Raw genomic sequence first — 12440 nt, 5'->3', positions numbered from 1 at the left:
TGGTGTACTCCAATGTGATAAGAAGCCTGCACTGTTATTATGTTTGTTTAGATATCGTAAAACTTTTAATCCGGCATGCTCGGGTCTTTGGTGCTTGACTGGGAGATTTTCTGTTTCAGATATTTAAGTAAATTCAAGTTTATTGTGCTATGCACAAGTACACTTTGAATTTCTTAGAACGTAGGGGTGCTGCCACATTTTCTTCGTGATTGCATCTACGTGCTGAGATGTTAAACATAGAAACATAGAAAATAGGTGCAGGAGTAGGCCATTCGGCCCTTCGAGCCTGCACCGCCATTCAATATGATCATTGCTGATCATCCAACTCAGTATCCTGTACCTGCCTTCTCTCCATACCCCCTGATCCCTTTAGCCACAAGGGCCACATCTAACTCCCTCTTAAATATAGCTAATGAACTGGCCTCAACTACCTTCTGTGGCAGAGAGTTCCAGAGATTCACCACTCTCTGTGTGAATTAATGCCAATAAATTTGAAGCTAAGTCTCCAGAGGGTACAGCCTCGGAATAAAAGGACATACTTTTAGAAGGGAGGTGAGGAGGAATTATTTAGTCAGAGTGATGAACCTGTGGAATTCATTGCCACATATGGCTGTGGAGGCCAACTCTTGGGTATTTTTAAAGCGGATATTGATAGGTTCTTGATTAGTAAGGGTGTCAAGGTTTACGGAGAGAAGGCACGCGAGTGGAATTGAGAGGAAAAGATAGACCGTCCATGATTGAATGGTGGAGTAGACTGGATGGGTCGAATGGCTTAATTCTCCTATTGTATTGTATTGTATTTTAATGACCACACAGCCAGGCTGGTGGAATTTTGGGTTGTCAGCAGCGATACAATAATAAAGAACACACAAAATGTAACACAAACATCCACCACAGCATTCATCACTGTGGTGGAAGGCACAAAATTTGGCCAGTCCTCCTCCATTTCCCCCCCGTGGACAGGACCAGAGTCCAGAGTCTGTCCAGGATCGGCTCTTCCTCACCGGAGACCGCGGCTTTAGATTGTTGTAGGCCGCAGGCCGGCGGTCGAGATTTAAAGTCTCCGCCGCAGCCAGAAGCACCGTAGACTGCAGGGCCGGCGGTCGAAGCTCCCCTCCAGGGGTGATGGTAAGTCCATGCCGGCCCCGCGGTAGAAGTTGGCCGCGGGCCGGCAGTGATGGCTTCTTCTTCCCCCGGGTCCCCCACGAGGGATCCCGGGCTGTAGACGCCGCACCAGCTGGAGCTCTGCAGACCGCGGCTTCAGGCTGCGACTTCAGGCTGCCAGCAGCCCCGGGCCAGCGAAACGGAGCGCTCCCCTCCAGCGAGCCCCAGCGAGGGCTCACCCGCTCCACGCCGAGAGTCCACGCTGCGCCCGCCGCTGAAGCCCCGGGCGCGTCTCCGGGAAAGGCCGCGCCGATCCTTGATGTTAGGCCACGGGGGAGGCGACCTGGAAAAAGTTGCCTCTCCATGGAGGAGGCGACCGAAGCGGTTTCCCCCTTACCCCCCCACACCACCCCCCACACAAGACACACAAAGAAACATTAAATACACACTTTAAAACATACTAAAAAATTAAAAAAAATTAAAAGTTGAAAAAACTGATGCACTGCTGACATGGCATGACATACATATCCCTGTTCCACCTATGACTTATGAACTTACTTATGTTCCTGAAAAAAAGAGTGCATTAAAATTGCATGATTGCAAATGTTTGGACAGATAGTTGACAAAGCTCTTAAGTACGATCAAAGAGCTCCAAAAAAGTACTTTAAAATATTAGTCTGTTAAAAGGCTGCACATTGGACTTCACTGATATGAAAACATTATATATTCATGTTCTTTTCAACCTGTTGCAAAACAAGCAGCATGTTTAATTGTCAAAAAAATTAAGTGCATGCCAGACTTCCAGTAATAGGTAGGAGGAAGATCTTTAATACTTTAAGTCATCCATAGTCACTCACAATTTATTCCCAATAGGTAACCTGCCAGCCGTGATTACAAGGGGATTCAATAGGTGGCCCTGTTAATCAATTCCCCATTGTACCTTTAGTGAGCAGCAGCAACATTGGAAACATCATTTCAACAAAGCAACACAAAAGCGATTATGCCTATTGTTACCTATTGGGAACAAATTGTGAGTGACTATGGATGACAAAGTATTAAAGATCTTCCTCCTACCTATTACTGAGCTCTTTGCAAGTTGAATATATGGAATTGCCTGAATTATTTTTAGAAATTTGGCACTGCATCGATACGTATTTCCCGGCGATGAAAACTATTTTTTACCTTAAAATAAGGCCCGAACATTTACCTGCATCTTGGAGGCCGAAGGTTGGATTGTTAGCCAAGTAAGATAAACTTGGCTATTCCTCAGTACAGTGGCTGTCAAAGGACAGCACTGCTGGGGGGGGAGAGTTCCTTCCACAGGGTGTGGGGACTCTGTCCCGGGTCAGCACAGCTGGGCCGCCAGGGGTAAAGTTGCAGGGATGGCAGGAGCGTTGAGAAGGAGGGGGTCGGGGATCATGCCAGCAACTCACTCAGTAGCTCGGGTGGCTGCGAGACAGTGGAATATGCCTTACTGAGGCATATGCCGTATTGAGGATTTTTAAAGCCCTGTCCCACTACGAGTTTATTCAAAAAGTTCTCCCGAGTTTGCCCTGATTCGAACTCGGAGATTTACGGTAACGGCCGCTCGTCGATACTCGGGGCACTCATGGACATTTTTCAACAAAAATGTTATGGTCCAAGTCCATAACTCTCTGAAATTGGAGGCACAAGTAGATAGCGATTAAGAAGGCATATGTGTATTTTTACAATACTGGGGAGTTTTCACGAACAAGACTAGTATTCACTTTTTTACACCAATACACTGTTCTAAAAAAAAATCTATCCATCATGTGAAACCTTATAAATAACAGATATAAATTAGATAACTTCAAGACTGAAAGTCAAAAACATTTTTCATGACAGACAAGTTTTCATTGTTTTACCACCAATTTGCACACCAAAAATGTGACATTAAAAACAGTGCCACATTTAGTTATGAATATTTAATGCATAAGTAAATGTTGAAAAATCTTCACGAGTCTTCCCGAGTTTACCTGCCATTAGCGAGTTTTCCCGAGTAGCTGCCGTTAGCGTTATGAGCCGCTAAGAGACGTCCCCGAGCTCCAACGTACCCGCTACGTTCATTCTCCGTGCTTACCACGAGTTTGATTTTTTTTTTAAGCTTGGGAGAGCTCTTGAATGAACTCGCATCGTGGGACAGGGCCATTACCAAAATGCTGCCTGGATTAGAGAGTATTGGCTGTAAGAAAAAGTCGAACAAACTTGGATTGCTTTCTTTGGAAGGTCGGAAGTCGAGGAGAGACATGATAGATGTATATATAATTATGAAAGGCATAGATAGCGTAGACAGTAAGAATACTTTTTCCATCAATGGAAATAGCAAATAGTCAAGGGCAGGGCAGTAAGGTGAAAGGGGAGAAGTTTAAAGGAGATATGCAGGACAAGTTGTTTTTACACAGAGGGTGGTATGTGCCTGGCACGTGCTGCCAGGAGTGGTGGTGGAGTTAGATATGATATGATAGTGGTATTTTAGAGTCTTTTGGATGGGCACATGAATATGCAGGGAATGGAGGGACTTGGATCATGTGCAGACTGATGAAATTTGTTTAACTTAACATGTTTGGCACAGACATTATGGGCCAAAGGGCCTGTTCCTGTGCTGTATGTTGTATGTTCTATGATAATAATCATTAAAAGATTCAACAAACATTTTACATTTTCATTTGAGCTTTGATAATAATTCTAAAAGATTATTAAAGTTGGTCAAATATTACTTCTATTCTGCAGTTCCAGGTTTGTGCCTGCAAATTTACATTCTTTGAAAAATAGGTTTTGCCCTCTAAGTTACTGAGCATGTTAAAGGTTAGCAGGGAAGTTTGCAAAATGGCACTCAAATAGTAATGCATTTAGGAAATGTATATTTTCTCGAAACATTGCACAAACTAGGGACTTGAATTTATGACAATTTTGTTGTGAAAGAACTATTCACAGCTTTTCAAGTACATTGTGGAAATTATTATATTTAATATTAAACCTTCCATTTTCTATATGATCTGCTGTGAATTTTTATATCTGCTTATTCCAAATCATTTGTCTTCAATCTGCTTAAATGTATGTATCGCGTCCTAATTTATTTGCAACTGCTCATATTATATTCAATACCTCTAATATTCCCAAATATAGGTATTTTGCTCTCTCTGGCCTTGTAATTGGTTGCCATCCCAAAGAGATAATTTTTGCAGTGTGAAGTCTAGTATGGTGAACTTTATTGCAGATGGAAGAAACCTATAGGTTTTGCTTTTTAAAATATACCATTGTTTGGATTACGATCATACATGGTTTTCCTTTGTTGTTACTTTGTGCTGCAACAAAATTAAACCACTTTTACTCCAGGCTCCTAAAGAGTGACTCAGTAGATCACTGTAAAGATGGGTGTTGGTCCAAGATTTTTTTTTAACACTGAGTACAAAATAGTTGGATTTGATCCATGTGGCAGTGACTGCTTAGTCATAACAATTTTATATAACTACAGTAGACCAATCCTTCTGATCATGTGAGAGGAAACTGTGACAGTATAAAAATGTGTGCTGAACTATGGTGAATTAGGAGGATGGTTGATATGAGAACCTTGCTGTTCAGAGGAATCTGAGTCTCCTTGAAATACAGAGTTGGCATTAAAGTTTGAGCAAATAATTGGGAAGATTAATGGAACATAAGAGTTGCAGAGTACAAAGGTAGATAAGTCTCACTTTAAGAGTTGGAACATTTCTGACACATCTCTCCCCTTTGTTGATCCATCTGCTTCTATCTCAGGTGACATTTACCGCAAACCCACATCATCATGACCACACCTCCTCATATCCTGTCCCTTGAAAGGATCAGTTTCTCTGTCTCAACTTCATTATTTCTTGAGATGAAGCTTTCCACTTCAGGATGTCCGAGGTGCTCTCTTTTCAGGAACGCAATCTTTGTGGATCAGGAGAGAGGAAGGTGCACAAGGAATGTAGGCTTTCTGAAATTGGAAATTTTTGTATTCATAATATTGGGTTACCCAGTTAGAAAATGAATTGTTGTATGTCGAGTTTGCATTTGCCTTCACCCTGGCAGTGGTGAAGGTCAAAGACAGAGGTTGGTGTGGGAATGGGGAGTTGAAATAGGAGATCAGGGTGGCCAAAATTGGCAGAATGCAGCTGTTACCTGGTCTACATATGGCCTTGACAATGTAGAGAAGGTTGTTTCGAGAGCTCCAAATACCATGAATGTGACCCACTCTTCTTTCTCTGAGGTTTGGATGTGTAAGAAATATTTAACATCTTGTACTTCATGCTGCCTCTGCAAGGTCACCAGCAAAATCAAGGACCAGTCTCGCTCCCGGTCCCTCCCACATCTCCCCTTTTCCATTAGACAAGAGGTACAGATGTTTGAAAACACATACTTCCAGATTCAAGGACAGTTTCTTCCCAGCTGTTATCAGGCAACTGAACGGTCATCTCATCAACTAGAGTGTGATCCTGACCTCCCATCTACCTCATTGAAGACCTTTCATCGAACTTTATCTTGCATTAAATGTTGTACCCGTTATCCTTTATCTGTGTTCTGTATGTATGATTTTTGACTGGATAGCATGCAAACAAAAGCTTTTCACTACATGACATTAATAATCTAAACTAAATGAATTTACCCATAGTCTTCTAAATGCAAGTAAATCATCCTGATGAATCCTCTCGAATAGCTTCCCTACCACATCAATGAAAGATAGCTTTTAAGGAGCTTCTTAAAGGATGAAAGAGTAACAAAATGGACAGAGCAGGACCAGGTCATCTGCATACATCAGATGATTAACAATAGTGTTGCCCACAAGACAGCCATTGATGAAGACTTGGCTGTCAATGTTACAGCAATTAAATTTGGATTGCATAAGGCTTAAGATTTGATGGAATAGCTGGTGCCTTTATACACTGTAAGGCTGGAAGAGATCACAGAGCAACTAAGAACAAAGTTTTGGAAGCATTTGGAAACCAAAATGATGATTAATTAGAAATTTGTGTTGGTTTACAAGCACAGGAATGAAAGGTGAATGGAGTTTATTTCTTGTAACATCAGTAAGGTGTGGATGACTTCAGGTTTATGGAAAGTGGCCAGTAGTGCGAGAGGCCTAAGTTTGGTGCCAAAGCTCAAATGTACTGGGATTTTCCCAGTATGATACTGGGAAATCCATCTTGTTCTTCCTATTGGACCCCGTTATGAATGTGGATTCCTGAGCTCGAAGGTACGTGGATAATGTAACTTAATTGTTTATGTTTTTATTTATTAATGTTTCATATGTTTGTTTTCAAATAGTGCAGAAGCATTACTAATTATGTACTTGATATTTAAAAATATAGCCTCCTAGTTTTAAAATAATTTGTGGCTCCAATGAGAGCCTTGCCTTCAGATAGGCTGTTTGTGCATTTGGAAGCAGGGCATTATGGTTTATGCAATATGATTTCTGAGGCCTCCAGTTCCTGATGCCCAAGGCCCATTTGGATCTCTTGATCTGGTTCAGAGGGAAAATAGTCAGCTGGCGAGTCAAAACAAAATTGATTTGACTCAGTTACGTCGCATGGAGCATTATCCCCGGGTACGAAATACAAATCTGTCTCTGGCATTTTTTACAGTGTGTTTTGGGTGACTTATTTTCAGCCAGGTTCTGTGGATTGGAGTACAATTTCAATACTGAAAACAATTTTAAAACATTTTAAAAAATCAATTTCTGAACAATAAATGTTTTGTTTTAATGTGTTTTGGATATGAAGTTTATGTAGCACGAGTTATGTTGAAATAAATTTGGCAAAATCTTTTTGTCTTTTAGATGAGTTTCACTGATAAGACTAGCATTTCCTACCCATTCTTCTTAATTCCAGGTGATGGCAAGCCACTTCCTTGAACTGCTGTATTTTATCTGACAAAGTTATACCTACATAGGGGGTTTCAGCACTGAAGGAATGCCAATATATTTCCAAGCTGGGAAATTCTGTGACTTGGGAAGCTTGTAGGAAGATGGCTGCATTTGTCCTTTTACATGGTAGATTTTTATTTTTTTGGAGGTGCTATTAAAACATCATAAGTTCTTCAGACTGATGTGGGGGGGGGGGGGGAGAAGAAGAAGAAATGAAGAGGCGGAGACAGTAGGCTATGGGAGAGCTGGGGAGGGGAGGGGAAGGAGGGAGAAAGCAAGGACTACCTGAAATTGGAGAAGTCAATGTTCATGCCACTGGGGTGTAAACTGCCCAAGCAAAATATGAGGTGCTGCTCCTCCAATTTGCGGTGGGACTTACTCTGGCCATGGAGGAGGCCCAGGACATCAAAGTTACTTTGCTTTTAAAAACAAGGCTCGGAATTAAAGAAATTGGGACCTGGGAAAGCAGGAGTAAGAAACACCAGCAAACATGGAGGTTATGGATGAAAAGAATGTGCAAGATCATATTTGACAGCAGAATTTTAAATGGTTTAAAGTTAAAGTGTGATATTGGAGTTCTAGAAGCAGGCAACAGAAAAGTTAATTGCCTGTGGAGGAATGAGACATGGTACCGTTGTAAACATGGAACCTGATTGCATGTTTGGAAATGTTACTAAACTATTATCCAACAATTTGGAGATGAGGAAGAAATAGGTATCAGGGATAATTCATCAGTCATGAGGTAACGGCTTCAATGAAAGAGAAAGTTTTGTTGTAAGCTTATCCTATTCATTTTCACTTTTAGATATCGGAGGTGTAGTGATGACATCACGATTTCGTGCGCTAGGTGGGAGGACAAACCACGTGCGTGTTCTCGAGATGCCACGAGACAAACATCGATCAGAAGTTGTCTGCAATGTTCACTTCCTGGATAGTAGTGTGCAGAGCTTCAAAATCAATGTAAGTTGCTTCTGTGTTCTGTTGGCAGTCGTTAAGTGTGAATAATACTTATTCACCATTTCACTACATTAGAACAAAAATAATCAATTGGTTTTTGACATAATGAGCACTATCACACACAGACTTCATTTTTGTACATTTTCATCTGACATGAGCATCTCGTATCTATTGCGTGAATTCATAGAAGTTCATAGCTTGAACAGCCATCAAACTGTTCAATGTTGTACATACTGCTTTGACTAGGGCACTCATTGAATTTAATACTTCTGAAAATATTCAAAATAATGGTGTAGTTTTGTTTCTTCTATGGTTCCAAATAAACTGAACTATCCAACATGCAGTGCCCTTGACTTGTCACGTGCTTGGCCATTTTATGACTTCTCTATATTATGGACACACATTACACAGATTTTTCTGTAGATAAAGCTATGACATTTTTAATGATAAACTAGACCAAGTAGGACCCGTTTGGCCTCGTCCTCCAGGGGACCCCCGGAGCTAATTACCCCCAAGGAAAATTATGGAATTTATGGAGGCAATCAATGGTCCCCGTGTCGGGGGCGCGGGGTGGGGACTGGTGAGGGTGGGGGACGGGGAAGGGGCAGAGAGCGTGGACTCGACGTGTGGTGGGGGTTGCGGGCACTCCCTGTCTCTCTGAGTTTTTTTTTTCTCTCTCTCTTTAAAATTTTAGAAGTTTTAAAATCAATGTGTTGGACTGAAAACTTTTTTTTGGGTGGTTTATTTGAGGAAGATACTCTATAATTTGAAAGTGTGGCAAATATTTGATTATATTTTCTTAAACCTCGAGCCCCCATTCGCCGTGATGGTATTTCGGTCACAGTCACAGAGGCCGACGTCAGAAGATCCTTCAGAGGGGTGAACCCTCGGAAACGCCTGGACCTGATGGTATACCCGAGCGTGTTTTAAAAACCTGTGAGGACCAACTGGCTGGAGTTTTTACGGACATTTTCAACCTCTCACTTCTGAGGCCTGAGGTCCCCACCTGCTTTAAAAGGGCATCAATAATACCGGTGCCCAAGAAGAGCAAGGTGATGTGCCTCAATGACTCGACCAGTGGCACTAACGTCTGTGGTGATGAAGTGCTTTGAGAGGCTGATCATGGCGCAAATCTACTCATACCTCGACCAAAACCTGGACCCACTGCAGTTCGCTTACCGCCACAACAGATCAACGGTGGATGCAATCTCATTGGCCCTCTATTCCGCTCTGGACAACAAAACTCATATGTCAGGCTATTATTCATTGACTACCGCTCGACATTTAATACCATCATTCCCTCCAAGCTGGTTACCAAGCTCTTAGATCTGGGTATCTGCGCATCCCTCTGCAATTGGATCCTCGACTTCGTCATTCACAGACCACAGTCTGTCCGTATTGGTGGAAATGTGTCATCCTCGATAACAATCAGCACGGTAGCACCTCAAGGGTGCGTGCTCAGCCCTCTGCTGTACTCTCTATACTCATGATTGCATAGCCGGACATAGTGTGAACTCCACCATCAAGTTCGCCGACGACACCACTGTTGTTGGACGCATCACTGATGGTGATGAGTCAGAGTATAGAAGTGAGATCGACCGATTGACCAAATGATGCCAGCACAATAACTTGTTCTCAACACCAGCAAAACCAAGGAACTGATTGTGGACTTCGGAAGGGGTAGGATGGGGACCCACAGTCCCGTTTATATCAACGGGTCGATGGTGGAAAGGGTCAAGAAATTCACATTTCTGGGCGTGCATATTTCCAAAGATCTCTCCTGGTCCCATGCAATCATAAAGAAAGCACATCAGCGCCTCTACTTCCTGAGGAGATTACGGAGAGTCGGTATGTCAAGGAGGACACTCTCGAACTTCTACAGGTGCACAGTAGAGAGCATGCTGACCAGTTGCATCGTGGCTTGGTTCGGCAACCTGAGCGTCCAGGAGCGTAAAAGGCTGCAACAAGTTGTAAACACTGCCCAGTCTATCATCGGCTCTGGCCTCCCTACCATCGAGGGGATCTATCACACACTCGCTGCCTCAAAAAAGCTACCAGCATCATCAAGGACCCACACCATCCTGGCCACATACTCATCTCTCCGCTGCTATCAGGTAGAAGGTACAGGAGCCTGAAATCTGCAATATCCAGGTTCAGGAACAGCTTCTTCCCCACAGCCATCAGATTATTAAACACACTTCAAACAAACTGAACTATTACAGCCTATTGCACTTTTTCTGTTTATTTTTGTGTGTGTATATATATATTCTATGGTATATGGACACACTGATCTGTATTTATGCCTACAATATTCTGTTGTGCTGCAGCAAACAAAAATTTCATTGTCCTATCTGGGACACATGACAATAAACTATCTTGACTTGTCTTGACTTGACTTGGTGTTGTTCATCATAACAATGGCAACCTGGAAAAAATAGAGGGAAAAAATGAATTAAATTCTTTAAAAGATTGCGCCAAACATATTTTTCCCATAGTAGAGATGTTCATCTATGTGAAACAACATTCAAAGCTGCAAAAATTGAAGTTTTATAATTGTGTTTCAAGAAAATTCAAAGTAGACACTTACTGAAGAATCACCCACATGCCTGTAATAATTTGCCAGGTCATCAGGCCACCTTAATAACAATGCTAACAGCTTAATGGTGTGACTGTTCATTGTGCAACAATTCAACAGCTAATGTAAAAGGGTGCAAGATGTCAAAAACACAAAGGCTGGTTGACATTTTGAGCCATTCAGTTAGATTATGGGCAATTAATTGGTTTGTTTTGCGAAGTTGCAGGAGGAACGCGGGATTAGGGAATCATGCATCAGAATCTTTTGGAAAACAACCTAAATGAAGAAAAAGCAGTTGTGAATTTAGGAAACGGTGGGAATATTCCACGTCAGGCTGCATCTCTGAAGAGGATAACAGTTAACGCTTTGGGATGTCAACCTTTCATCTTGACTGCCTAATTTTGATTACAAAATGGAAAAGCTAGATGAAATTTGTTGATCAATACTTACCCTGAGGATTCTAACATGCTGTCAGAAGATGGAATGCTGTCCATCAAGCTTGGAAGTCAGAATAAGATAGAAAATTCAAATAAACCACATGCCATATCCTGCACTTCTATACTCACTCCTTTCACTACTACCCAGAAGAAGGATAGGGTTCCCTTTGTCCTCACCTTCCTTATCTGACTTACCTTATTGGCTGCAGCCTTCCCTCCATTGACGAACTGTACACTACAAGGGCCAGGAAGCGAGCGGGTAAAATCATCTCTGACCCCTCTCACCGTGGCCACCAACTCTGAATCACTTCCCTCCAGACTGTCAAAGCTGCCACAGCCAGACATAAAAACTGCTTTTTTTCCACGAGTAGTAGCTCTACTCAATAAACAAAAATCTGTAGCCTCCTTTTGCTCTGGTATTTTATTTAATTTGTATGTTTACGCGATAATGTTTTATTTTTAATGTTTTATGTGTCATTCCTTACTGTCACTATGTCATGTTGTCACGTGCGGGCGGAGCACCGAGGCAGATTCCTTGTATGTGAATATACTTGGCCAATAAACATTCATAGAAACATAGAAAATAGGTGCAGGAGTAGGCCATTCGGCCCTTCGAGCCTGCACCGCCATTCAATATGATCATGGCTGATCATCCAACTCAGTATCCTGTACCTGCCTTCTCTCCATACCCCCTGATCCCTTTAGCCACAAGGGCCACATCTAACTCCCTCTTAAATATAGCCAATGAACTGGCCTCAACTACCATCTGTGGCAGAGAGTTCCAGAGACTCACCACTCTGCGTGAAAAATGTTTTTCTCATCTCGGTCCTAAAGGATTTCCCCTTTCATTCATTCATTCATGTTCAATGGATCAATCTTTGTAATTTCTGATATCATCGATATGATGTTATCTCCTTTTGGTAATTCCAAATAATCGTTCTATCTGCTATGTTCTTAGTTCACTCTTTTATCTCTACCAATACCTTCTCAAGTTCTCACATTTTCACATGCAGTTGTAGTATATACAATACCTGCACTTTTATATCATCCTTTCCCATCATTCAGGGATCCTAGCCCTCTTCCAAGTGATGCATTGATTTAATTTAGTATGCTGCATTTGATGTTTGCGATGCAGTCTCTTTTACATTGGGAAATACAAATAGCTGAAAAGTGTCTTCTATCATTTTGTTAATTTATGAGAAGATTATACAGTAATCAACAGATTACATGTCCTGCCTTTTGCAGACATAAATAGGAAATGATACATATTTTCCGGTAGATGCTAGTGTTATAATTGGTCTGAAACAGTTTGGTCAGAGCATAGCTAGTTCTGATTCAGGTCTTCAGCAAAATAAGCTGGCTGTTTCTGGTCTTGAAGGATTTGTAGAAAATGACCTTATTATAAAGTGCATAAATATTTTAAACTGAATAATAATTTGTTTCTACTCAAGACCTGAGCAATGTA

General features: G+C 41.7%; 1 protein-coding gene across 5 annotated transcripts in view; it reads left to right on the top strand.

The window, feature by feature from the left end:
* The window catches only part of ptpn3 (protein tyrosine phosphatase non-receptor type 3), a 177946-nt gene that overhangs the window by 26923 nt on the left and 138583 nt on the right, over positions 1–12440 (top strand). For all 5 annotated transcript variants that reach the window (XM_033049671.1, XM_033049665.1, XM_033049650.1 and 2 more), the window contains exon 2: positions 7812–7966. In XM_033049671.1, coding sequence (XP_032905562.1) covers positions 7829–7966 — 138 coding nt within the window. In that variant the 5' untranslated portion in view covers positions 7812–7828. The remainder of the gene's footprint in view (positions 1–7811; positions 7967–12440) is intronic.

The sequence above is a fragment of the Amblyraja radiata genome, chromosome 2 (genome assembly GCF_010909765.2).
Source record: "Amblyraja radiata isolate CabotCenter1 chromosome 2, sAmbRad1.1.pri, whole genome shotgun sequence".
NCBI lineage: Eukaryota > Metazoa > Chordata > Chondrichthyes > Rajiformes > Rajidae > Amblyraja > Amblyraja radiata.
This window is presented reverse-complemented; position numbering and strand designations above follow the sequence as displayed.